We start from the raw sequence: 26969 nt of genomic DNA on the forward strand, positions 1-26969 counted from the left end.
TTTTTACTGCCGAGCTGGTGGCTGCATCTCCTGCTCTTGAGCACATCCGTTCATTCCCTGGTGAGTCGTTTCTTCTGTGTACTGACTCCTTGAGCAGCCTAAAAGCTATCGACCAGTGCTACTTCGTCATCCTTTGGTAGTGACCATCCAAGAGTACATTTATGCACTGGAACGGTCTGGTCATTCAGTGGTATTTATCTGGACCCCAGGTCACGTCCGAATCCCAGGCAACAAACATGCCAACAGGCTGGCCAAACAGGCTATGCGGAAACCGCTTATGGAAATTGGCTTTTCTGCAACTGACCTGCATTCAGTACTACACTGTAAGGTTTTGCAGCTCTGGAAAACAGTGGCATAACCTCAGTACACACAACAAACTGTGTGCCATTAAGGAGACTATGAATGTGTGGCAGTTCTTCATGTGGGCCTCTGACAGGGACTCAGTAGTTCTCTGACGGCTCTACATTGGCCACGCTTGGCTGACACACAGCTACATCCGGCGCCGTGATAACCCACTTCAGTATTGGTGGAGCGCCTGGCTCTCATTGGCCCATATCTTGGTGAGCTTCCCTTCTTTGGCTGCCATGCAACAGACTCCTCAGTTACCAGACTCATTGCTGTTAATTTTAGCCTCATCGGCTAGTTCAGCTTTACATTTTACAGGTGAGGGTGGGTTTTATCATAAGTTTTAGCACATTTCCTTTGTTCCTTTGTCTTCTCCACTCTGTTTTTAGGATGGATGTTTTAAAGTCACAGAGTGGCTGGCTTTCCCTTCTCCTGGTCGGCCAGCCACAGTCATCTGCTGTCTTGTTTTTAACCTCTCTACCTGTTTATTTCTTCTCTCTGGGGTTTTCTTGTCCTGTTTTGTCCAAGGTAGTGTCAGTTGTCCTTCTGTTGTTCTTCTGATTCTTCCCTTCTCCGTTCCTTTCTTTTCTCCTTTCAATGTGTAATTATTTTACCGGGAACAAGGGACCGATGACCTCACAGTTTCACCAAGCAACCTTCTTCCGCAATTACCTCCACCTTTTCAGATTCCACCAGTCCCTCTCCCTCACAAGCCTTGTTCTACAAAAACATAACTCCATGGCATAGGCATCCCTGAACCACCTTCACTCCCTCCACAAAATACTATTACTATGCAATCCCCACTACCTACACCTCATCGCCCAAATAGATACTCTGAGACCCCAGTGCCTAGAAGAACATCCAAAACATCACCTCCACAACTTATCCACCCTGCTGAAATCCTTCTCCTCGGGGGCAGCACTGCCCACCCCAACCCTACTCCCAGTGTTCCTTCTCATCAACTCCTCACAGCACCCAGACTCTGCCTAGCTGACCTTTTCAACCTACCACATCCTCCAAAACACCCTACCTACACACCACAAAATCCAGAACCAAAACAATCCCTGGACACCATTGGTAACATCTCCACCAAAATCCTCACCTTCACATAAGTTTGTCCTATCTAGAAGTCTCACATTCAACCCTACTCCCAGATTTCACAACATTGGACTTGTGAAAGACCTACTGTCCTCAGACTCCCCACAGTTGAAACAATTCTTTGCTACCTACCCCTCGGACCAAAGCCAATCCAATTCTAACATTGAACCCTGTGTGCCCAAAGTTCTACCACCATTCAACTTTGACACTCTCCCACTCCTGCCTAACCATCCCTTGGTCACCTTCCAGGAATTCCTAACTTTCAACATGGCCTCACCATCCTTCCCCAGTCCCTCCCTAAAACAACAAACCTTCAGAAGCAAGGACTGCCCTGTACAATGTAAAAACAGATCCTGACCTGACACGGCAGACAAAGGTTCCACCATTGTTGCGATGAACTGGATTGACTTCCTGATAGAGGATCTCCACCAGTTGTCGGACACCTCCACCTAAAAGCTCTGCCAAAGTGGCCCCATCCCAGAAGTCCAACATATCCGCCCTCCCCCACCACACTTCAGTGAGTTCGTGCTTGGCTACCACAGGGCGCCAGTTTTGCAATATCTTTTCCCTTCCATGCTGCATGTCTCTCCTCGTATCCTTTTTCCCCTCCCTTGGGGAATATGTCTGGGACATTTTTGGGAACGTGTTCTTCATTTTCAGTGGTCTGATATCAGAATAGTCTCTCTAATGTGTTCCCCCCCCCCACTTTCAGCGTTTGAGGTTCCCCTTTTCCTTTCTCCTTCTTCCTCCCTGTGTGCTTCTGAAGGCCAGCCCACATGTCTGAAGCACAACACGCGACTGGGTAACGCATAATTCCCAGCCCCGGGTCAACAGGTAGGGTTCACACATACCCCCTGATACAGGCCAGGCCCTGGGGGGGGGGGGGGGGGGGATGGTTGCCTGAGCTATTACATTCCCAAGTTGCCAATTGGTCCCTCTGTCAGGTGTTCACAATGTATGAACAATAACCTAAGGTGTGTGAGCCCACCTCTGAGGGCACCTCACATACCCACCTCCCCCTCCCCACCTCCTACTGGAAGAAGTGTGCCACTGCAGACGGAATGGGACTAACATTTCAAAGACCCTCCCAGCTGCACCTCAGTTCCTCATAGTTTTGCATACTGAAGACAGTCAGCCTTTTCTACAGTTCACCTGTTTATTATTCAGAAAGCTGTTTGTGCAATTGCCAGCCATGTGAAATCCTGCTCTCGTTTACCCAGTTATGCTTTCGTTTCCAGGGACTTCTTGGAATTCTCAAGCACACAAATTGCTTGCGACTTCTTCGTATGGTGTTATTTACACTAGGCTGCTTGATGGTCTGACCAAGGCAGAAATCCAAACTTTCTGATCAGAGTGTCATAGCCCCCTGCAGGTTTGGGGGTTAGAGTAGGCCCGCAATATTCCTGCCTGTCGTAATAGGCAACTAAAACCAGTCTCAAACATTTCGGCCTATATGTGATGGTCCCCTGTCGGGTTTGACCTCCATATTTCCAGATTCTTCCGAAGAGCGAGCTAATTGTGGAAGGGCGCCTTACATGTTGCATTGTGTTCATCGTGCATTGAGACCTTCAGCCAGCTTTCTCATTGTAACATTGCCGTCCATCTTGGTCTCCATCTCTTGGGCGAGGATACAGTCCTGGGTGCGATTTCCACCATGCACTATGCAGTGTTGCTTTTTGCAGCGACTACGACCATGGACTTCCTTGCACCTAATATCCAGCACGGTAGCCAGTCTGTTGTGGTGGGACCGCCATGTACCCTGTTGGTTGTAGCCCCCTGACAACACAGGGATTGCTCTGCTGATGCCTGCACCATTAATTCCCGATGTATACCAAGGAGTCTATGCCTATCTCCCTGGGGGCATCGTGACTCCCGGCAATGGCCATCCTGCCAGGTGGCCCTTGCTGAGGCTGGATGGCACCCTTAGGGAGGGCCCTCGGTTGGAGTGGGTGGTGTCAGGGCCAATGACCCACAATGAAGTGTGGTACGTCATCTCTTGCTGGTGGCCAGCTGCCAGCAGTCTCTAAACATTCTCAGGCTCAATTAAACACTTGGAAATAAGATCCCAAATCATTCCCCTCCCTGGCCACACTCAGGATGGTAGTGGCACTTATTCGCCATGGTTCCTAGTTTGTACGAGAGATAATGGTGAGTCTTTCGTGACAACAAAGCCTCATTTCTTCATAGAGCATTTGGAGGACAAGTTTGGGGAGGTGGAGGGCTTGTCCAAAATGTTCTCTGGGTCAGTATTGATAAAAACAGCATCCTCTGCTCAGTCACGGAGGTTACTTGCTTGTGACAAGTTGGGGATGTTTCAGTTACCATCACACCCCATAAGAGTTTGAATATGGTCCAGGGTATTATTTTCCATAGGGACCTTCTTTTACAGTCTGATGACTAGCTGTGTTCCAGTTTAGTGTGTCGAGGTGTTCGTTTCGTCTGGCGCATTCATCGGGGTCCGAATGATAGTCAGATTGCTACCGGTGCCTTCATCTTGGCCTTCGAGGGTGATACTTTACCGGAGAAGGTCAAGGTGATGGTGGTACCGCTGTGATGTCAAGCCCTATATCCCTCCCCCGATGCAGTGCTTCAAGTGCTGGAAGTTCGACCATATGTCTTCCCGCTGTACTTCCAGCCTCATATGTCGAGATTGCGGACTCCCATCACATCCCAATACTCCATGTGCCTCGCCTGCCATATGTGTCAACTGCGGAGAGCATCATTCACATTGCTCACCAGACTGCAGGATCTTACAGGAGAGCATCATTCACATTGCTCGCCAGACTGCAGGATCTTACAGGAATAGTGGAAAATCGTGGAATATAAGACCCTGGACCGACTGACCTATACTGAGGTTAAGAGGTAATTTGAACGACTCCATCCTGTGCGAATGACTTCATCATATGCCGCCGCTACGACAACCATGATAGCCCCATCAGTTCAGCGAATCCCAGTCGGCTAACCGAGCCGTACAACTCTACGTGCCCCCTTGCCTATGGGGGCACTACCCACCCTGTTGCTCCCAAAGTAGGTGGTGCAGAAGCAACACACCCCCCCCCCCCCCCCCCCCACCCATCGGGGAAGTCCGTCCCCGCTTCTAAGCAGGAGCAGGGTGCAACTTCTTTGGCTCTTCTCACTCGTAAGGGGTCCCTTCGGTCCCACCCTTCCCACGTTTCCATAAGTGGGTAGGATGACACTCGGCAGTGGCATAAGTGCCGTCAAGCAGCTGGTCATAGGGCTTCGCCTTCCTCCTCCGTCCCGGAGACTGAATCGGTGAAGTCCTCCCAGCCAGTATAACCCAAGGAGCAGCGAGAAAAGTCCAAGAAGAAGACAGTTAAGATGAAGGAACTTGCGGTGGCATCCACCCAACCGTAACCTAAAAGCTCTGCATCTAAGGGTGAGGAAGATATTCTGGCGTCCACTGAGGACCTATATCTCGCCGGACTCACAGTGGATGTCACTCGCACAGGTACTCAATCGGTGGTAGCAGGTGACCCAGTGGCGTAATCTGCCTCCTCGGTCCCTTCACACCTTTCTAGGCCTTGGACAGTGTCATCCTCCAGTGGAACTGCAGCAGTTTTTCCGCCGTCTTGCTGAGCTCTTACAACTTTTCGGCCTTCACCCTTTCCTCTGCATTGCTCTTCAGGAAACTTAGTTTCCGGCGATGCGAACCCCCGCCCTTCGTGGCTATCAGGATTATTATAGGAACCGGGCAGCTTATGAGAGGGTATCTGGTGGCTTCTGCATCTACGTCCTTTACTCCCTTTACAGTGAATCTGTCCCTCTACAAACACCTTTAGAGGCTGTCGCTGTTTGGGTGTGGGCACCTGAGGCTGTTACTGTCTGCAGTCTCAATCTTCCACCGGATGGTGACATCCCACAGTATGTCCTGGCTGCGCTGATAGCCCAATTGCCGCCACCTTTTCTGTTATTGGGTGACTTCAACACCCATAACCCTCTTTGCCTCCCCCCATGAACCATGGACCTTGCCGTTGGTGGGGAGGCTTGCGTGCCTCAGCGATACAGATGGCCGTACCGTAGGTGCAACCACAACGGAGGGGTATCTGTTGAGAGGCCAGACAAACGTGTGGTTCCTGAAGAGGGGCAGCAGCCTTTTCAGTAGTTGCAGGGGCAACAGTCTTTTCAGTAGTTGCAGGGGCAACAGTCTGGATGATTGACTGATCTGGCCTTGCAACATTAACCAAAACGGCGTTGCTGTTCTGGTACTGCGAACGGCTGAAAGCAAGGGGAAACTACAGCCGTAATTTTTCCCGAGGACATGCAGCTTTACTGTATGATTAATTGATGATGGCATCCTCTTGGGTAAAATATTCCGGAGGTAAAATAGTCCCCCATTCGGATCTCCGGGCGGGGACTACTCAGGAGGATGTCGTTATCAGGAGAAAGAAAACTGGCATTCTACGGATCGGAGCGTGGAATGTCAGATCCCTTAATCGGGCAGGTAGGTTAGAAAATTTAAAAAGGGAAATGGATAGGTTAAAGTTAGATATAGTGGGAATTAGTGAGGTTCGGTGGCAGGAGGAACAAGACTTCTGGTCAGGCGACTACAGGGTTATAAACACAAAATCAAATAGGGGTAATGCAGGAGTAGGTTTAATAATGAATAGGAAAATAGGAATGCGGGTAAGCTACTACAAACAGCATAGTGAACGCATTATTGTGGCCAAGATAGATACGAAGCCCACACCTACTACAGTAGTACAAGTTTATATGCCAACTAGCTCTGCAGATGATGAAGAAATTGAAGAAATGTATGATGAAATAAAAGAAATTATTCAGATAGTGAAGGGAGACGAAAATTTAATAGTAATGGGTGACTGGAATTCGAGTGTAGGAAAAGGGAGAGAAGGAAACATAGTAGGTGAATATGGATTGGGGCTAAGAAATGAAAGAGGAAGCCGCCTAGTAGAATTTTGCACAGAGCACAACTTAATCATAGCTAACACTTGGTTTAAGAATCATGAAAGAAGGTTGTATACGTGGAAGAACCCTGGAGATACTAAAAGGTATCAGATAGATTATATAATGGTAAGACAGAGATTTAGGAACCAGGTTTTAAGTTGTAAGACATTTCCAGGGGCAGATGTGGACTCTGACCACAATCTATTGGTTATGACCTGTAGATTAAAACTGAAGAAACTGCAAAAATGTGAGAAATTAAGGAGATGGGACCTGGATAATCTGAAAGAACCAGAGGTTGTACAGAGTTTCAGAGAGAGCTTAAGGGAACAATTGACAGGAATAGGGGAAAGAAATACAGTAGAAGAAGAATGGGTAGCTCTCAGGGATGTAGTAGTGAAGGCAGCAGAGGATAAAGTAGGTACAAAGACGAGGGCTGCTAGAAATCCTTGGGTAACAGAAGAAATATTGAATTTAATTGATGAAAGGAGAAAATATAAAAATGCAGTAAATGAAGCAGGCAAAAAGGAATACAAACGTCTCAAAAATGAGATCGACAGGAAGTGCAAAATGGCTAAACAGGGATGGCTACAGGACAAATGTAAAGATGTAGAAGCTTATCTCACTAGGGGTAAGATAGATACTGCCTACAGGAAAATTAAAGAGACCTTTGGAGAGAAGAGAACCACGTGTATGAATATCAAGAGCTCAGATGGCAGCCCAGTTCTAAGCAAAGAAGGGAAGGCAGAAAGGTGGAAGGAGTATATAGAAGGCTTATACAAGGGCGATGTACTTGAGGACAATATTATGGAAATAGAAGAGGATGTAGATGAAGACGAAATGGGAGATACGATACTGCGTGAAGAGTTTGACAGAGCACTGAAAGACCTGAGTCGAAACAAGGCCCCCGGAGTAGACAACATTCCATTAGAACTACTGACGGCCTTGGGAGAGCCAGTCATGACAAAACTCTACCAGCTGGTGAGCAAGATGTATGAGACAGGCGAAATACCCTCAGACTTCAAGAAGAATATAATAATTCCAATCCCAAAGAAAGCAGGTGCTGACAGATGTGAAAATTACCGAACTATCAGTTTAATAAGCCACGGCTGCAAAATACTAACGCGAATTCTTTACAGACGAATGGAAAAACTGGTAGATGCAGACCTCGGGGAGGATCAGTTTGGATTCCGTCGAAATGTTGGAACACGTGAGGCAATACTGACCTTACGACTTATCTTAGAAGAAAGATTAAGAAAAGGCAAACCTACGTTTCTAGCATTTGTAGACTTAGAGAAAGCTTTTGACAATGTTGACTGGAATACTCTTTTTCAAATTCTAAAGGTGGCAGGGGTAAAATACAAGGAGCGAAAGGCTATTTATAATTTGTACAGAAACCAGATGGCAGTCATAAGAGTCGAGGGGCATGAAAGGGAAGCAGTGGTTGGGAAAGGAGTGAGACAGGGTTGTAGCCTCTCCCCGATGTTATTCAATCTGTATATTGAGCAAGCAGTAAAGGAAACAAAAGAAAAATTTGGAGAAGGTATTAAAATTCATGGAGACGAAGTAAAAACTTTGAGGTTCGCCGATGACATTGTAATTCTGTCAGAGACGGCAAAGGACTTAGAAGAGCAGTTGAACGGAATGGACAGTGTCTTGAAAGGAGGATATAAGATGAACATTAACAAAAGCAAAACGAGGATAATGGAATGTAGTCAAATTAAATCGGGTGATGCTGAGGGAATTAGATTAAGAAATGAGACACTTAAAGTAGTAAAGGAGTTTTGCTATTTAGGAAGTAAAATAACTGATGATGGTCGAAGTAGAGAGGATATAAAATGTAGACTGGCAATGGCAAGGAAAGCGTTTCTGAAGAAGAGAAATTTGTTAACATCGAATATAGATTTATGTATCAGGAAGTCGTTTCTGAAAGTATTTGTTTGGAGTGTAGCCATGTATGGAAGTGAAACATGGACGATTACTAGTTTGGACAAGAAGAGAATAGAAGCTTTCGAAATGTGGTGCTACAGAAGAATACTGAAGATAAGGTGGATAGATCACGTAACTAATGAGGAGGTATTGAATAGGATTGGGGAGAAGAGAAGTTTGTGGCACAACTTGACTAGAAGAAGGGATCGGTTGGTAGGACATGTTTTGAGGCATCAAGGGATCACAAATTTAGCATTGGAGGGCAGCGTGGAGGGTAAAAATCGTAGAGGGAGACCGAGAGATGAGTACACTAAGCAGATTCAGAAGGATGTAGGTTGCAGTAGGTACTGGGAGATGAAGCAGCTTGCACAGGATAGAGTAGCATGGAGAGCTGCATCAAACCAGTCTCAGGACTGAAGACGACAACAACAACAACCCTCTTTGAGGTGGATCAGTGGCAACAGGCCGCGGCAGCATCGTTGAGCAAGTATTGGCACTGCTCGACCTATCTGTTTTAAATAATGGTACCTTCACACGTTTCAGTGTGGTGCATGGCATGTATTCAGCCATCGACCTTTCGATCTGCAGCTCTAGCCTGTTAGGGAGTGTGCATGACGACTTGTGCGGTAGTGACCACTTTCCTATCTTTCTGCCACTGCCACAGCATCACTCTTGTGGACGGCCCTGCAGATGGGCTATGAATAAGGCTGACTGGAACTTGTTCACCTCCATTGTCACTGTTGAGCCTCATTCCAATGATGCCATTGATGCGGCGGTTCACTCGGTCACCACCGGCATCGTTACTGCTGCAGAATCTGCCATTCCCTGTTCTTCTGTGTCCCCTTGGCGTATGACTGTGCCTTCGTAGTCGCCCGAGATCGCTGAAGCAATTAAAGATCGCAAGCAGGCACTCCAGCATCACAAGCGGCATTCTTTATTGGAACACCTCATCGCCTTTAAACGACTCCATGCGTGAGCCTGCCACCTCATTCACCAACACAAGCAGGAGTGCTGGGGAAGGTACGTCTCCGCCATTGGCCTCCGTACCTATCCATCGCAGGTTTGGGCCAAGATTAGGCGACTCTGTGGCTACCAGACCCCCGTAAGCATACCTGCACTTTCACTGAATGGAGCAGTCAGTACATACTCTGACACAATTGCAAACCACTTAGTGGAGCATTTTGTTCAATGTTTCATTTTGAATTACCCACTGGACTTCTGCTCCCTGAAAGAATGGTTAGAACGTTTGAGCCTTTCATTTCACACGCACCACCCTGAATCGTACAATGCTATGTTCAGTGAGTGGGAATTCCAAAGTGCCCTAGCCGCTTGTCCTGTGCAACAAGCCACCAAAGTGGCGAAATCACCTGCTACACAAATGGCAGGCTGGAAAGGACAGAAGGAATACTCCCACGAAGACTTTTCATGTCCCTCCAGCCAACCAACATCCTAATCATCATGTGCCAACTGCAAAGGCTCCAAGAAACCAAACAAAGGCAAACGGTCTTCTCCTTCGCTGACTCTGAGATCCTCTTAAATCGTGTCGCCGCAGGATATCCTCACCTTGCTGACCTCAGTGTCGCCTGTGCACAGTGCCAACTGTTTTTCTGCCCTAGACTCCCCAGACTAACCAAGGTAGAATGCCAACACTCTATAGATCACGTGAAGCAGGATCCTCTGGCCTCTGCACCTTGTAGCAGTGTGTCTTCAAAGGCTAGCACATGGCAGCTGCCAAGGTGACATCCCCTCGTTCTTTCCTTCCTCCCTTTTCTTCATCATGACTCTCCTCCAATGGAACGTTTGCGGCCATAGATCCAACGAGGAATTATAGCTGCTCTTGGAATTGCAGTGACTACATGTTCTATGCATCCAGGAAACAAAATTTCCTCCTCACTACCAATTTGATCTCCTGCATTTCTTTCCGGTCTGCTTTGACCTTCACCGGAGAACGGCATTTCACCTCATCGGGGAGTCATGCTGCCCATCTGGGATGATGATCATAGTCAAACCATCTCTCTGAACACTCTGCTGCAAGCTGTTGCAGTCTGAATTTTCCTTCCTCACTCCACCTTCTCTCTTTGTACAGGTTACATCCCTCTGTCATTTGGTGTCACCAGGGCAGATTTCCTCCAGCTTGTTGGGCAATTCCCTCACCCCTTTTTTTTGCTGCTTCGTGACTTTAATGTGCACCATCCCTGTGGGGCTCTCTCCCAGAACCTGTCAGAGAGGTGCCCTCTTGGCTGACCTTCTCAATCAACTTAAACTCGTGTGCCTTAACATGGGAACAACCACGTTCCTTTCAGATTCCACTCACACTTATTCTCATTTGGACCTCCCACTCTGCACTGCCCAACTTGCCTGTCGTCTCTAGTGGTCCGTTCTCTCTGGCGCTGTGCCATCGATTTGCTGACTCCTATCCCACCTATGTGCAAACCCAAATTTCAGCTTTCTAAGACAGACTGGAGGCTTTACGCCTCTGGTGGCCTTCGACAAACATCACTTCCTCAGTTGGGGTGACCAGGTAGAATACCTCACAAATTTTATCCTTACCACATCAGAACGTTCCATTCCTCACACTCCATCTTTACCGTTTCACGACCTGGTCCCTTGGTGGACTGAGTAATGCCATGACGCAATTCATGTGTGGAGACATGCTGGGTCCATGTTTTTAACCATCCTTCTACAACGGCGAACTGTATTTGTCACTGTATTCTTTGGTATAGCGAAAAAGCTAGCTGGATTTCATTGACTAGTTCCTTTAACAGTTCCACTTCCTCTTCCGTCATGGCCAAACTCCAATGGCTCTCTGGGACCAAGGTCCATTCCCCAATTTCCGGCCTGACAGTAGCAGACTGTCATAGCGGACCCTATTGCTATTTCCAACACCTTGGGCTCCTATTTTGTGCTCCACCCAATATCACACTGCCTTCCTCATTGGAAATAAGTGAAGGAGGGTGGGACGATACCCTTCTCTTGTCAGAATCATGGGTGCTACAATGCTGCTTTTACTATGAGGAAGCTAGATCATGCTCTCACTTCATCCCAATCCTTCATCCCAGGTAGGGATGATGTTCACATTCAGATGTTGCAGCCCCTTTCCCTTGCAGCAAGCACTTTCTCCTTCATACATAAAATTACATATGGGCAGGGAGCAACATTTCCCAGTTGCTGGTGTGAAGCCGCTGTCATACTCATGCCTAAGCCCGGTAAGGACAAACCTCTTCCTTCTAGTTACCGTCCCATTTCTCTCACCAGCTATGTTTGCAAGGTGATGGAACATACGATTCATGCCTAGCTAGTATCGTGGCTCGAGTCTCGCAATTTACTGACCACTGCTCAATGCAGATTTCGAGCATGCCATTCTGCAGTTGACTTATCTCGTCACTTTGTCAACCCATGTCACAATGGTTTTCTGCAGGAATACCAGACTGGTTGTTTTTTCTGATTGGGAAAAAGCCTATGATGCCTACTGGAGGATTTGTATCCTTCATACACTCTACACATAGGCTGCCTGCCATTTCCTTCAGGAATTTTTAAAAAGACAGAGTTTTCAAGATAGGTATTGGTTGTGCTTTGTCAGACACCTTTCCTGAGTGTCATTTTCTTTGTATCACCATTAACCCTATTATGGCTTGTCTCCACCAGGCATCTCCAGCTCCCTTTCCATTCACGATTTTGCCATCTATTGTAGTTCTCCATGGAGTCCTTGTACCTCAGCCTGGTAGTTCTTCCAGTGCCTCTGATGTTCTCTTGCCATCTGTCAGCAGGTGGTGTCACTTTGGCATTTCCATGTCTCTTTGCTTCATGGGAACAAACTTTGGGAAATTAAGTCTCTCCCAGTGGCGTGGCCAACCTCCTCTCACCTCGAGGAGACCATTTTAGCTAGGTTGCATGTTGGGCATGTCTCTTTAGCCATTGCCATTTAAGTGGTGACCCCCCACCACTTGGTGTCCATTGTCATCAACCTTTGACAGTTCGCCATTTCCTGACTTACTGCCCATTTTTAACCATTTATGTTTTGATTTAGGTTTGCTGTCTTAGTTATCGACACTGGCTGTCAACCGGATTTTACTTTTTGTCGATAGTAGCAATATGGCGAAGGACATTTAATCTTTAGTTCCGCACCTCTGTTTCTCGTGGTGTATTTTGTGGCACTTTCTCAAAGAGAAAGTTCCTGTTTCTAGCTGACTTTCCTTCCATTGCTTGGGCTTAATGAGTAGTCTTTTTAACTCCTTTTTCATCTTCGTGCTCTACAGTTCTGACATGGGTGTGTATGACTTTAATTATTTTCGTGTCCTAAAAACAAACATACATACATACATACATCATACATAACTTCCAATCACTGCTGAAATCCTTAGGCTCTTCCAGAACCTCTCCCTCGAATCCATCTCCATACTCACCCTAACAACAACAACCTGCACACCTACCCTCTGTATCCCCCCCAAAATCCACAAACCTAACAGTCTGGGTGGCCCATTAAGGCCAGTCACAGTGCTCCCACCAAAAAGATCTCTGCCCTTGTTGACCAACATCTGCAACCAATTGTCCAAAACCTGACCTCTCACATTAGATATCAACCACTTCCTGTACTGGCTCTTCACCATCCTCACAACCTTACCGCCAGGGTCCGTACTCTCCCTGTAGAAGCAAACTCCTTATACACCAATATCCCTCATGGCCATGGCCTTGCCGCGATTGAACACTACCTCTTCCAGTGCCCTGCAGTATCCAAACCCTCCAGTTTATACACCTAACCCACTATATCCTAACCCGTAACTACTTCATCTTTGAAGGGAAGGTATACAAATAAATTCGTGACACAGCATGGGCACCCATGAGGCACCCTCCTATGTCAACCTCTTCATGGGCCACCTAGAGGAAACATTCCTAGTTTCCCAAAACACCAAACCCTTAGTCTGGTTCAGGTTTATTGATGACATCTTTATAATCTGGACCCAAGGCCAGGACACCTTATCCTCATTCTTCCAGTTTCAAGACCTCCTCTCCCATCCACTTCATCAGGTCTTCCTCCATCTGTCCTATCACCTCCCTGGGCATAAATCATCCTCTCAGATGGCTCCACCCCCACTAATCAGCAACAGTACCTGCACTTAGATAGCTGCCACCCAATCCACACCAAAAAATCCCTTCGTACAATGTGGCCACCCATGTTAGACACATCTGCAGTAATAACTCCCACTGAGTACTACCTGGGACTGGAACAACTGAACCACATCCTTCGTTATGGCTTTGATTACCTTTCATCATGCCCTGAAATGAGTGATGTCCTACCCAAGATACTTCCATTCCCTCCCAAAGTGATGTTCTGCTGCCCACCCAACCTCCACATTATAGTCCTCCCTATGCTTCTCTCATGGTGTTTCACATTGGTATGACGAGCCAGCTGTCAACCAGAATGAATGGCCACTGCCAAACTGTTGCCAAAAACAAGGTGGACCACCCAGTGTCACAACATGCAGCAGAGCATAACATGATGGATTTCAGTGGCTGCTTCACAACCTATGCCATCTGGATCCTCCCCCACCATCATCAGCTTTTCTGAGCTGCACATATGGGAGTATCCTTTCAGCACTTCCTTTGCTCCCGTAACCTCCCAGGCCTAAACCTAACTCCCTGTCCTTCTACCCCTCACACAATAGTTTTGTGTGTGTGTGTGTGTGTGTGTGTGTGTGTGTGTGTGTGTGTGTGTGTGTGTGTGTGTGTCTGTCTTTTGATGACACAAATTTTTCTGAGATACAAAAGAGAAATATTAATGCAAGTTGGGTAAAATTACCATAGTTTTGCAGTATATGTACTGACAATTTTTCCCCTCTATGCAAACATTGTATTGTAATGTAATATTTCTAGCGTAGCAAAATCATTCAAAATAGAATCGGAATTTGTTGGCTTAGTTATTGCTTTCAATTGCGAAAGTTAAGTCCATGAAATTGTTATTCAAAGGGTGTTGCTCTAAGATATGCCATTATCAGCTTGTTTTGAAAAATTCATTTTACGACTAGCTATAGATACGGGTGAAGTCAGTATGATTCATAAGCTTGCTGAAGTGTTGGGGAAAAGTTAATAAAATTGCATTACAAAATAATGAGCCTCGTGGCTGGAAGAATGGGCAGTAAAATCAAAACTTAATCATTTAGTTCCTTTCCATTGAATTGACATTCTTCACCTTCACTTAAGTCTCAAATCAATGCATGTGGCTTTGTTTTCCACCATCTCATATCTGCAGATTATAAATAAAATCTGAAGCTCTTATTATGACAGTTCATAAGCTGAAATCCGTCTTTCAGTGAGCTGCTAGCTGTATCGACGATGTTCGAAAAAATGTACTTTAATGAGCATTCTACTGCACCTTCAAAAACAGGTTCATTGTTAAACTTGTAGTTTAATTGCTTCTTCTCTCCCCTGTTACAAATTTTCCTTTGTTTTTCTATGCATGACTGAGATCAAATGACAATTAATTGAAACCCTCAGCTGGTGACAGGTGTTGTTGATATACCTCAATGGGGGACAGCTGAAAATGTGTGCCCCAATCGGGACTCGAACCCAGGATCTCCTGCTTATATGGCAGACGCTCTATCCATCTGAACCACCAAGGACACAGACAAATAGTGAGACTGCAGGGACTTATCCCTTGCATGCTTCGCGTGAGACCCACATTCCCAACTGTCCACAATCTACATTTGTAGTGTTCCTAATATAACACCTGTTGGCAGCTGAGGATTTCAATTATCGTTTATTTTAGAGAAGCTGCACGGTCATCAATGGTATCTGTCCTTTCGAGAACAGTTACTATTTTCAACTGAGATCAAAGTTTGACAGTTAGCACTTCTGCATCCATTATGTTGTTGAAGCCCTCTTCCAACTTCTTCAAAAACTGCCAACAGCTCCAGTGAGATGCATAGATCTCTGTACAGCAAAGAAATTGGAGTTCTTGTAGTTTTCTGGCAATAAGTGTTACTGTTCCTTCCAACAGCATCTGCTTTAGAATCTTTGCTAACTTCATAAACATCGTCACACACTTCTTCAGTGTATTATATGAAGCAATGAGGCAAGTGTTCAGCTATGCCAATGGGTACCATTGAGACATTGTAAAACGGGTTTAGATAACTGTTTCTTCAAAATACTTTATTGATAGCTGGATGCTGAAAAGAAATGGAAAACTTCTTGAACTGAAAATGTTGACAGGGCATACAGTAATCCATAAGATTTAACAAATAAGTGCCACATCATCCAAAAATGCATGTTGGTTAAAGTGATTACATCAAATATGAGCATGCAAATGAGTCATTGTGGTTATAAACAGCCACTGACATCAGTTTAAAATGCTATTCTAATTAGGACAAACGTATTTGAAATTAATTTAAACTTTTTTACCCTCGTCTGTTTGGGCTCAAATTTCATCCATAGTCTACTTTACCGTGGGAAACATAGGGGAATGTGGCACATTAATTATAGGCACAAGTAAATTTTGCTGCTTCATATAGGACATCTAACATGCCAATATGGTCCAAAACAGTCTGGTAGAGCACAGCCTGTACCTTGGCCTCAAAGACCACCCAACCTCAATCCATGGGATTTTTCTAGTTGGATCATCTCAAATACAATGTAACCAGCTTGTTTAATAAATACTCCCATTACCTGTCCCCATGACATGCTGTTGTTGTTGTTGTCTTCAGTCCTGAGACTGTTTTGATGCAGCTCTCCATGCTACTCTATCCTGTGCAAGCTGCTTCATCTCCCAGTACCTACTGCAACTTACATCCTTCTGAATCTGCTTAGTGTACTCATCTCTCGGTCTCCCTCTACGATTTTTACCCTCCACGCTGCCCTCCAATGCTAAATTTGTGATCCCTTGATGCCTCAAAACATGTCCTACCAACCGATCCCTTCTTCTAGTCAAGTTGTGCCACAAACTTCTCTTCTCCCCAATCCTATTCAATACCTCCTCATTAGTTACGTGATCTATCCACCTTATCTTCAGTATTCTTCTGTAGCACCACATTTCGAAAGCTTCTATTCTCTTCTTGTCCAAACTAGTTATCGTCCATGTTTCACTTCCATACATGGCTACACTCCAAACAAATACTTACAGAAACGACTTCCTGATACATAAATCTAGATTCGATGTTAACAAATTTCTCTTCTTCAGAAATGCTTTCCTTGCCATTGCCAGTCTACATTTTATATCCTCTCTACTTCGACCATCATCAGTTATTTTACTTCCTAAATAGCAAAACTCCTTTACTACTTTAAGTGTCTCATTTCCTAATCTAATTCCCTCAGCATCACCCGATTTAATTTGACTACATTCCATTATCCTCGTTTTGCTTTTGTTGATGTTCATCTTATATCCTCCTTTCAAGACACTGCCCATTCCGTTCAACTGCTCTTTCAAGTCCTTTGCTGTCTCTGACAGAATTACAATGTCATCGGCGAACCTCAAAGCTTTTACTTCTTCTCCATGAATTTTAACGCCTACTCTGAATTTTTGTTTTGTTTCCTTTACTGCTTGCTCAATATACAGATTGAATAACATCGGGGAGAGGCTACAACACTGTCTCACTCCTTTCCCAACCACTGCTTCCCTTTCATGCCCCTCGACTCTTATGACTGCCATCTGGTTTCTGTACAAATTATAAATAGCCTTTCGCTCCCTGTATTTTACCCCTGCCACCTTTAGAATTTGAAAAAGAGTATTCCAGTCAACATTGTCAAAAGCTTTCTCTAAGTCTACAAATGCTAGAAACGTAGGTTTGCCTTTTCTTAATCTTTCTTCTAAGATGAGTCATAAGGTCAGTATTGCCTCACGTGTTCCAACATTTCTACGGAACCCAAACTGATCCTCCCCGAGGTCCGCATCTACCATTTTTCCATTCGTCTGTAAAGAATTCCCATTTGTATTTTTCAGCTGTGACTTATTAAACTGATAGTTTGGTAATTTTCACATCTGTAAGCACCTGCTTTCTTTGGGATTGGAATTATTATATTCTTCTTGAAGTCTGAGGGTATTTCGCCTGTCTCATACATCTTGCTCACCAGCTGGTAGAGTTTTGTCAGGACTGGTTGTCCCAAGGCCGTCAGTAGTTCTAATGGAATGTTGTCTACTTCGGGGGCCTTGTTTCGACTCAGGTCTTTCAGTGCTCTGTCAAACTCTTCACGCAGTATCGTATCTCCCATTTCATCTTCATCTACATGCTCTTCCATTTCCATAATATTGTCCTCAAGTACATCGCCCTTGTATAAACCTTCTATATACTCCTTCCACCTTTCTGCCTTCCCTTCTTTGCTTAGAACTGGGCTGCCATCTGAGCTCTTGATATTCATACACGTGGTTCTCTTCTCTCCAAAGGTCTCTTTAATTTTCCTGTAGGCAGTATCTATCTTACCCCTAGTGAGATAAGCTTCTACATCCTTACATTTGTCCTCTAGCCATCCCTGTTTAGCCATTTTGCACTTCCTGTCGATCTCATTTTTGAGACGTTTGTATTCCTTTTTGCCTGCTTCATTTACTGCATTTTTATATTTTCTCCTTTCATCAATTAAATTCAATATTTCTTCTGTTACCCAAGGATTTCTAGCAGCCCTCGTCTTTGTACCTACTTTATCCTCTGCTGCCTTCACTACTACATCCCTCAGAGCTACCCATTCTTCTTCTACTGTATTTCTTTCCCCTATTCCTGTCAATTGTTCCCTTATGCTCTCTCTGAAACTCTGTGCAACCTCTGGTTCTTTCAGTTTATCCAGGTCCCATCTCCTTAATTTCCCACATTTTTGCAGTTTCTTCAGTTTTAATCTACAGGTCATAACCAATAGATTGTGGTCAGAGTCCACATCTGCCCCTGGAAATGTCTTACAACTTAAAACCTGGTTCCTAAATCTCTGTCTTACCATTATATAATCCATCTGATACATATTAGTATCTCCAGGGTTCTTCCACGTATACAACCTTCTTTCATGGTTCTTAAACCAAGTGTTAGCTATGATTAAGTTGTGGTCTGTGCAAAATTCTACCAGGCGGCTTCCTCTTTCATTTCTTAGCCCCAATCCATATTCACCTACTATGTTTCCTTCTCTCTCTTTTCCTACACTCAAATTCCAGTCACCCATTACTATTAAATTTTCGTCTCCCTTCACTATCTGAATAATTTCTTCTATTTCATCGTACATTTCTTCAATTTCTTCATCATCTGCAGAGCTAGTTGGCATATAAACTTGTACTACTGTAGTAGGTGTGGGCTTCGTATCTATCGTGGCCACAATAATGCGTTCACTATGCTGTTTGTAGTAGCTTACCCGCATTCCTATTTTCCTATTCATTATTAAACCTACTCCTGCATTACCCCTATTTGATTTTGTGTTTATAACCCTGTAGTCACCTGACCAGAAGTCTTGTTCCTCCTGCCACCGAACTTCACTAATTCCCACTATATCTAACTTAAACCTATCCATTTCCCTTTTTAAATTTTCTAACCTACCTGCCCGATTAAGGGATCTGACATTCCAAGCTCCGATCCGTAGAACACCAGTTTTCTTTCTCCTGATAACGACATCCTCCTGAGTAGTCCCCGCCCGGAGATCCGAATGGGGGACTATTTTACCTCCGGAATATTTTACCCAAGAGGATGCCATCATCATTTAATCACACAGTAAAGCTGCATGTCCTCGGGAAAAATTACGGCTGTAGTTTCCCCTTGCTTTCAGCCGTTCACAGTACCAGCACAGCAAGGCCGTTTTGGTTAATGTTGCAAGGCCAGATCAGTAAATCAGCCAGACTGTTGCCCCTGCAACTACTGAAAAGGCTGCTGCCCCTCTTCAGGAACCACACGTTTGTCTGGCCTCTCAACAGATACCCCCTCCGTTGTGGTTGCACCTACGGTACGGCCATCTGTATCGCTGAGGCACGCAAGCCTCCCCACCAACGGCAAGGTCCATGGTTCATGGGGGGAGGCTACAGATTGCATATTGCAAACTGGGATGCCTTTATATAAACTTTTATCATTCACTTATGTTTATTAGTGGCTGCTTAGGCACAGTGTAGCAAAGTTTAAAACTTGTGATCTGCTGATCTGTTTCATTACACAACCATATCAAGCAAGTTATGCTAATTGCCAGTAAACTAGCATATAATTCAAATGTTCTCACTTTTACTTTTAACAAAATGGGTTTATGTAACCAAAGATACATGTTTTGATAATGATTTGAGTTCTAGTCAAGACTAATGATTTATAATATGTAAGTAAGAAAATCCATATTAATGATGATGTAAATAAAATAGAAAGAAACTTCCACATGGGAAAAATATATTAAAAACAAAGATTCCAAGACTTACCAAGCGGGAAAGCGCCGGCAGACAGGCACAATGAACAAAACACACAAACACACACACAGAATTACTAGCTTTTGCAACTGATGGTTGCTTCTTCAGGAAGGAGAGGGAAAGACGAAAGGATGTGGGGTTTTAAGGGAGAGGGTAAGGAGTCATTCCAATCCCGGGAGCGGAAAGACTTCCCTTAGGGGGGGGGAGAAAAAAAGGACAGGTGTACACTCGCGCGCGCGCACGCGCACGCGCACGCGCACACACACACACACACACACACACACACACACACACACACACACACACACACACACACACACACACGGGGTGTCTCTCTCTCTCTCTCTCTCTCTCTCTCTCTCTCTCTCTCTCTCTCTCTGTGTCTGTGTCTGTGTCTGTGTCTGTGTGTGTGTGTGTGTGTGTGTGTGTGTGTGTGTGTGTACACCTGTCCTTTTTTTTCCCCCTAAGGGAAGTCTTTCTGCTCCCGGGATTGGAATGACTCCTTAGCCTCTCCCTTAAAACCCACATCCTTTCGTCTTTCCCTCTCCTTCCTGAAGAAGCAACCATCGGTTGCGAAAGCTAGTAATTCTGTGTGTGTGTGTGTTTGTGTGTTTTGTTCATTGTGCCTATCTGCCGGCGCTTTCCCTCTTGGTAAGTCTTGGAATCTTTGTTTTTAATAAGAAAATCCATACATAGAGTTAATTCTTTGCTGTGCTATTTTTCTGATACTTGTACTTTTATTGTGCTTGAATCTGTTGCAACTGTAACACTTGATAATGGCCTAAGGCCAAAATCTTAGATTGTGGAATAAAACCTGTTGTACAGACAAATGGCAGTTACATCTTTCAGAAAATTTTTATTATTAATTTAGATTTTTAAGGTTTTGAGATTCTAAGCCAGATAATGTTTCATTTGAATGTTAAAAGTAATTTGCTAGTGATATTGTTTGTATTTTTTCTCTTGAAAGAGAATAATGTTAGGAATGCACACCACTGTTCCAGTTCACGCATGTATAATGCTGCTGAATGTGTTTGGTGGCCTGCTGCTAATGTTTAGTGTGGCTGACTTCACAACATTTGGACTGGGACTGTTGTATCTAATTCTGTTCACACCATTCTCATTCCTATGCTGGTACAGACCAGCTTATAAGGCCTTCAGGTATGAGTTATTCGTAGTGCAAACACTTAGTGTATTTGAAATCAGATTTCATGTGTTTTGAGTAGTCACCAATGCCAAGGCATTAATCATTCATAATTTTATATATCCCCCTTTCGTTCTCACCTCCCCTTTCCATCCAGATTTTATCTAGACTGCAAGATTGTTACACACATTTTTGTTGTTCTGATTTTTTTTTCCCCCCTTCCCCTAGTTGTTTAACACCACAGGTATTGCTGCCTTCTTTCTTGTGGGCAGGGGGGGGGGGGGCAGGGAAGAGTTGGAGGGGAAATGATGATGAAGAAATGATGAAGAATTGTTGCAACAATTCGTAGGTTTGAGTGAGCCATGAGTAATTGATTTTTAAAATTACGCGTCGGATGAGTGTGTAAATATCAAGCCTATGTACTTAGTTTGGGCAGTGTAAATGAGTTCAGCATCTGTGACAAGAAAAAACTCTGTACTAAGCTTGGACTCATATAGACATTCTTTCTTGGGAAGTAAATTTTCATTTCACATAATGTGGAAAAACACACACACACACACACACACACACACACACACACCTTATCACAAATACGCTAGTAGATGTTCTGGCGTAAAGTAACACATTTAGAGCAATAGAAAGTATATCTGCAAATAGCTTTTTGTAACGTAATGTTTTCAGTATGCATTACATAATTTTTAACTGGGGCACTGATGAGTTAACTACATGGGTCGGTGGACAGTGGTGTAAGTTTTATGGGTTGAAATTGACATGTTTCAGTGAAAATAATTTAAGAAGCTGTCCCTCAAGTAAGGGAGTTTGAGGGGAAAGTAAGTATGAAAGCATTCTGGAGATGTTCAACAAACTCTTAAGGCCAGACACTACAAGGGACTTAGTGAAGTAAGGAGAAGTTAACAGTTAATGCAGAGTGCATGTAACTACAATGATTTCTGTTGTGTTTGTTTGTTTGCTTATGATTGGATTTCAGAGCCCATTAAAGAAAATAAGACTAATATGGAGAATACTATGTTTAAGGTGTATGGTATGAGTATCTGTTAGATAAAGTATAGGGAAATAAGATCACCATAGGTTCGAATTAAGAGGAGATGTTGGCAGAGGAATATTGGGATGATTTCGAAGACTGGTCAGAGTGCTAAGATTCTTGCAGTAGGTGGAAGGTTCTACCATAACTAAAGTTGTGATGATGGTATATATAAGAAGACAATAAAGTTTGCTGGGGTAGAATCGCTGAGAGGAGCAGTTTCCCTGTAGAATTAACAACATGCCAAAAAGATTTCTGTATTAAGAATGCAATGAACATTGTTATCTAGCCTCTGCAAACATGCAGATACTGTAATAATTGAAAATAAAAAGGGGATAAAAGTACAGCCTTACATCCAGTTTTTGCCCATAACTAAAGTCAAGAGTGGCAAATTATGTTGGTATATAGTTCCTCTTAGTAATTCTAATAACTTTATCAACATAAAAATCTATCTCTAGAGGTTTAAACTATGATCAATATAATGTTATAAAAGGGCATTAAAAGTAAAAGATGTTGAATATTTTTGTGTAAATTGTCTCTCTCTCTCTACTGTATTCTCAGTATGATTAATGGTATGCTTTAGTGTGTTCAGCTGAGTTGTTCGTTTCATTTCTCTGCGAGATACTTAGATGACACACAGTGGTCTTCATGTGCAGTGAGCTGTGTTATGTGTACTTACTGCCTGGACTCCAACCATAAAACGAAATCAGTAGCTTGGCTTGACACCTGAAAGCATTCCATTAGTTAGAGCCATTCATAAAATACACAAACTCAAGTACTTGTGATGGATAATTAATGGAAGGATTGGCTGCAGGAAAAAGTTCTGTAATGTAAGTTGGACAGCCAAGTTAAAAAACTGAAAAGTGCTCAGTATGTATTCTTCCAAGAGAACTCGCAAAGTAGTAAGGTATTTAGACAGAGGACACACTGTACAAAGTAGGCTTTCACAGCTGATTTTAACATCCTTGGTGATTTTAGATGTTTAGGCAGTAGGCCTTGGTCTGACGCATTTTTCTGTGCCTAACATTTAATCTCCTAATGGTGGAGGCATACTCACATGCGGTGAAAACAAAATTGCACATTATTTGTTACTGGAATAAGTGGTGGTTTGTAACCACACATTTGCAGTTTTCTTGTAAATAACTTATTTGCAGATCCATATTTAGTGGAAATTGTTTGCTTCTAATATAATATATGTGTGTTAGTTTTCACTGCAACTTCATAGTTCTTTTCTAACTCAAACTTCGTAGGTGCAGAAACATGCTTTAAAGCCCAGTGTAATGCCCTCATCATTGAGGATAATAGTTAATGAATCTGTTGGAATCAGTGGAAATATTGATAATGATTGCAGCAGTATATTGAGAAGGAAGGAAAATTTAATGAATGAGGAAAAAAAGAATAATGAAAAACAAATAACCTTGCAGTAAAGAGAAGAGTTCTGTACTAGAGTTAGAGAAGTGAAGGCAATTGTATATTTTGATTCACTAATGTATATTCTTGCTATTTGCAACACAGTACCAGTAATCCTATTTGTTCAATATATTTTAGGGTTATAACTTTTATGTATGGATTGTGGATTTTGTAGCATTTGGAACTATTGTTTCTTTGCTTTCTGCTTTCAGGAGTGATAGCTCTTTCAACTTCATGGTATTTTTCTTCGTTTTCTTTTTTCAATTTATTGTGACTGTAATACAAGCAATTGGCATCCACGGATCAGGTACTTGGTAAGTAGTAACATCACTTATGTCTTGTGACTCTTCTAATTTTGAAAGGGAATAAACAAAAAATGTGTTGTTCTTGCAGTGGGATCCTCCTTGCTGTACAGCAGTTTAGTACTGGTGGAGCAGGTGTTGCAGTGGGTGTGATATTATTAATTGTTGCTATTGGTTTTGTTGGGGCCGCATGCGTTGATTTGCTGCTGTTGTCAAAGGCAAGTAGTTCTTATAAACACAATATTGTTTGCATTTTTGTGACCTATAGTTGCAGACTGTCCTGACTTAAATTTCTGGTAAATACAGATCCATCGGATTTATCGGAGTACTGGTGCAAGCTTTGCTAAAGCTCAACAGGAGTTCACATCGGAGTTCCTACGCAATGAACATGTTCAGAATGCTGCAACCAGTGCTGCTGCTGCTACCGTCCGTGCCCAGATGAACAATAGCAACAGCAGCCGTTACTGAATGAAGACTGAAAAGGAATGTATGCTATTCAAATTGTCCATGTAGTAGACAAAATGTACACCTTTCTAGCTTATCTTGGTGTACGGAAATAATCAAATTCTCATGAGCTCCCTTGGTTGTACATCAGTGACTCAAAGTGTGTTCAGTTGACTTTACACAATTTTTTATACATATATTCGTGAAAATGTGTACTTACGTACAGAGGTTTATCAGCTGTTTCTTAACACAGTTTTGTATTGAATTTTGTTATTGAAAGCACATGTTAATTATAAAATTATTATGAAGTCTGTGCTTACTAATCGTAGTGTCGTTGTTGAAGAAAAACTGTTGACTAATTCACACGTTTGAGCTGTGGCGAAGGTAGCATTTCTGTGTGTCATGTGTAACATTGGTACTGAGAATTTGTATATAAATATCATTGGCACATAACAGAATTTAAAATGGAAATATTATATAATTCTGTATGTAGTATTTCCACATTTATCCCTCCATTACAGTTTTGACATTTCTAAAGTTGTAATTAACTTTATGTAATAAATCAGTAATATAATGTATTTGTCTTTTGCCCTTTGGTATTAATCTGTCAGTTGAGTATTTCATTGGTACTTAGTTTTCTTTAGAAAGCTCATATGCTTTCCTAGTGGCAATCAAAGAGAAAATATGATATGGCTTATTGTGCTTGTGCTTTATTTTGTGCCTCAGAAGTTGTACAAGTGATTATGATCATAAAGGCAGGCATGAACTTTGAACTTATATTGCAATTTTATTTTTAATAAAGTTAATATTTTTTATTAAGCATATTGTGTGAGCATGTCTTATTTTTTCATTCAAATGCTTGACATTTCAGTATTTCACATTTTGATATATCTTTCTAAAAACTGACAGAAACTCTGAAAACAGGGAAACTGGATATTACTGAAACAATTTGATTACTGAAGGGAAAGTTAAGGCATTGCAAACCCCAGATAAAGAGGCAGAAATTGTTTGAATTGATCTGGAAATAACAAGGTAACAGGAACTTTCTCTTTTCCAGAACTCTAACAATGCGCAGTAGGTGGTCCATCAGTCCCAGAAGAATTTCAGGCGGCAACTTTTGCACATGCCACGAAGGAGTTACACTTTGTTGACCAGTTATGTGGTTTCCCTTTCTTTGCCAACTGTTGTCATTGTTCTTTGTTGAAATGTGGACCTTTGCTCGTGACAAATTGTGCGGTGATGACCAAACATGAATGCATTGTTCTTAGTGTTTCTGATATTATTAAAATAATGCAGCAGTTGAAGAAATGTGTTAATGGACCAAGCTTAGTTCAGGAATATGGAATTGTAAATGACGCTATGCTGAATATTAAAAAGAACAGTAATGCCATTACAAAATTCAGATGTATTTGACAGTAAAGATGGAAAATTGCACAGAAAAATGGCAGAGAACCAGGATTTAAATACTGCTCAAAGCTTGGAATAAACTCCTTCCTAAAGATGAATGTATTGCTACAACTGAAGAGTCTCCAGTCAGTCAGTTTGTATGTTAACTGGGTGGACGATTTAAGAATCTTCAGGATTTGAAGGCTGTGATAAGTAAAATATTAAAGACTGGCTTAAATGTGATGTTGGTAACACTGGCTAACAAGTATAGACAGGTGATGGAATAAGCCCCAGTGTCATCAGTGACCAAAATCCAGTGATGATGTGCTGAGAAAGTGACATCCAGTGAGGAACCTTTTCACTGCCTGGAGGCAGCTATCCAGAACTGCCTTAAAAATACAAAATTTAGCAACACACAAAAAGTTGTGGCCTAGAAACAAAAACGAATTGTGGACTTAATCATAACTGTAGTGTAGTGTAATGGCTATATTGATCTTTTCAGCCTTGCTTATGCAGTCAGTTTTGTGTGTTGTGTAAGATGTGTGATAAAGATATATGCAAAAGTGTGTGTTTAATTCTGTTTTTCTTTCTTTTATGTCCCAACAAGTACTGGTACAATATGTATAAGCAAGTAATTGATTATCCGACAAATCAGTTACCAGAACACACCACTCTCCAACTCCTTTGTTAATTGATGCTCTACTGTAAACAGAAATGTAGAAGAAAATGTAAGGGAAAGTTGAAACACTGTGTGTATTATTTTTTTCTCTAGAGCTTTAGTTTCTTTCTTGTAGTGAATGGAATAATCACAGGCAATTAAAGTGTTTTAATGGTAAAATCAGCATTTATTGTCAAAAAAGTTGGTTATAAATAAATAATAGATATGTGTGCCACATCTTAGTACTGTAGAATGCCATTAAGCGATAAATAGTGTTCGGGGATGTAAAAGGGTGGAATATGAGGGGAAGGGAGATAGTTAAAAGGGTGGGAGAACATAGGTTGCCAGATTGTCGTGATGCATTTCTCTCCAACATAGGTCCGCAAACCAAAGAGAGCAGGATTCCCACCTATCTACCACACCAAGTCACAAATAGCAGCAACAGGGTGATAAACAAAGTTATACGAATGCTTCCATAGCTCGCCTCCCGAATCATTGGCAACACAGTGTGCACACACTCCCATGGGTATTTACTTTCCACAAAGTGCATTAGCACTATATGCAATATAGATTTGTGTTACTAGTAACAGTAATAAAAGTAGTACACATAAACAGAATATACATAAATCCCTGCACACTTTTCTAAACTGCCAGGGCAGTTGATTTTTAGTCATCCTGTGCAACAGCATGCGCATTTTCTGGGAAAGGCAATTTTCTGAACCCCAAACACTTCTCGATTTTCAGTTTAGACAGACTGTACCTCCCCAGCATTTCCTGTCCAGTTCTCTCATGTGAGTAGACGAAATAACTTCACTGAGCTTGTGTTTATATAATGGCATTATTTGCAGCTGTTAAGCAAGCTATTGTCAACTATCACAAGTACGTCTGCACCAAGTGTAACACATTAGTGATATGTATTAGACCGTGTCGATTTCATGGCCTCCACTATCAATGTA

At 42.9% G+C, this 26969-nt stretch overlaps 1 protein-coding gene across 1 annotated transcript in view; it reads left to right on the forward strand.

Moving 5' to 3' along the window:
- The window catches only part of LOC126281177 (secretory carrier-associated membrane protein 1), a 59847-nt gene extending 35056 nt beyond the window's left edge, over positions 1 to 24791 (forward strand). Inside the window, exons 6-9 of the mRNA XM_049979866.1 lie at positions 20632 to 20788; positions 23436 to 23537; positions 23617 to 23743; positions 23832 to 24791. Of these exons, the coding sequence (XP_049835823.1) occupies positions 20632 to 20788; positions 23436 to 23537; positions 23617 to 23743; positions 23832 to 23993 (548 nt within the window). The 3' untranslated portion in view covers positions 23994 to 24791. The remainder of the gene's footprint in view (positions 1 to 20631; positions 20789 to 23435; positions 23538 to 23616; positions 23744 to 23831) is intronic.
- The last annotated feature ends 2178 nt before the right edge of the window (positions 24792 to 26969 follow it).

This window comes from Schistocerca gregaria, chromosome 7 (genome assembly GCF_023897955.1).
Source record: "Schistocerca gregaria isolate iqSchGreg1 chromosome 7, iqSchGreg1.2, whole genome shotgun sequence".
Taxonomy (NCBI): Eukaryota; Metazoa; Arthropoda; class Insecta; order Orthoptera; family Acrididae; genus Schistocerca; species Schistocerca gregaria.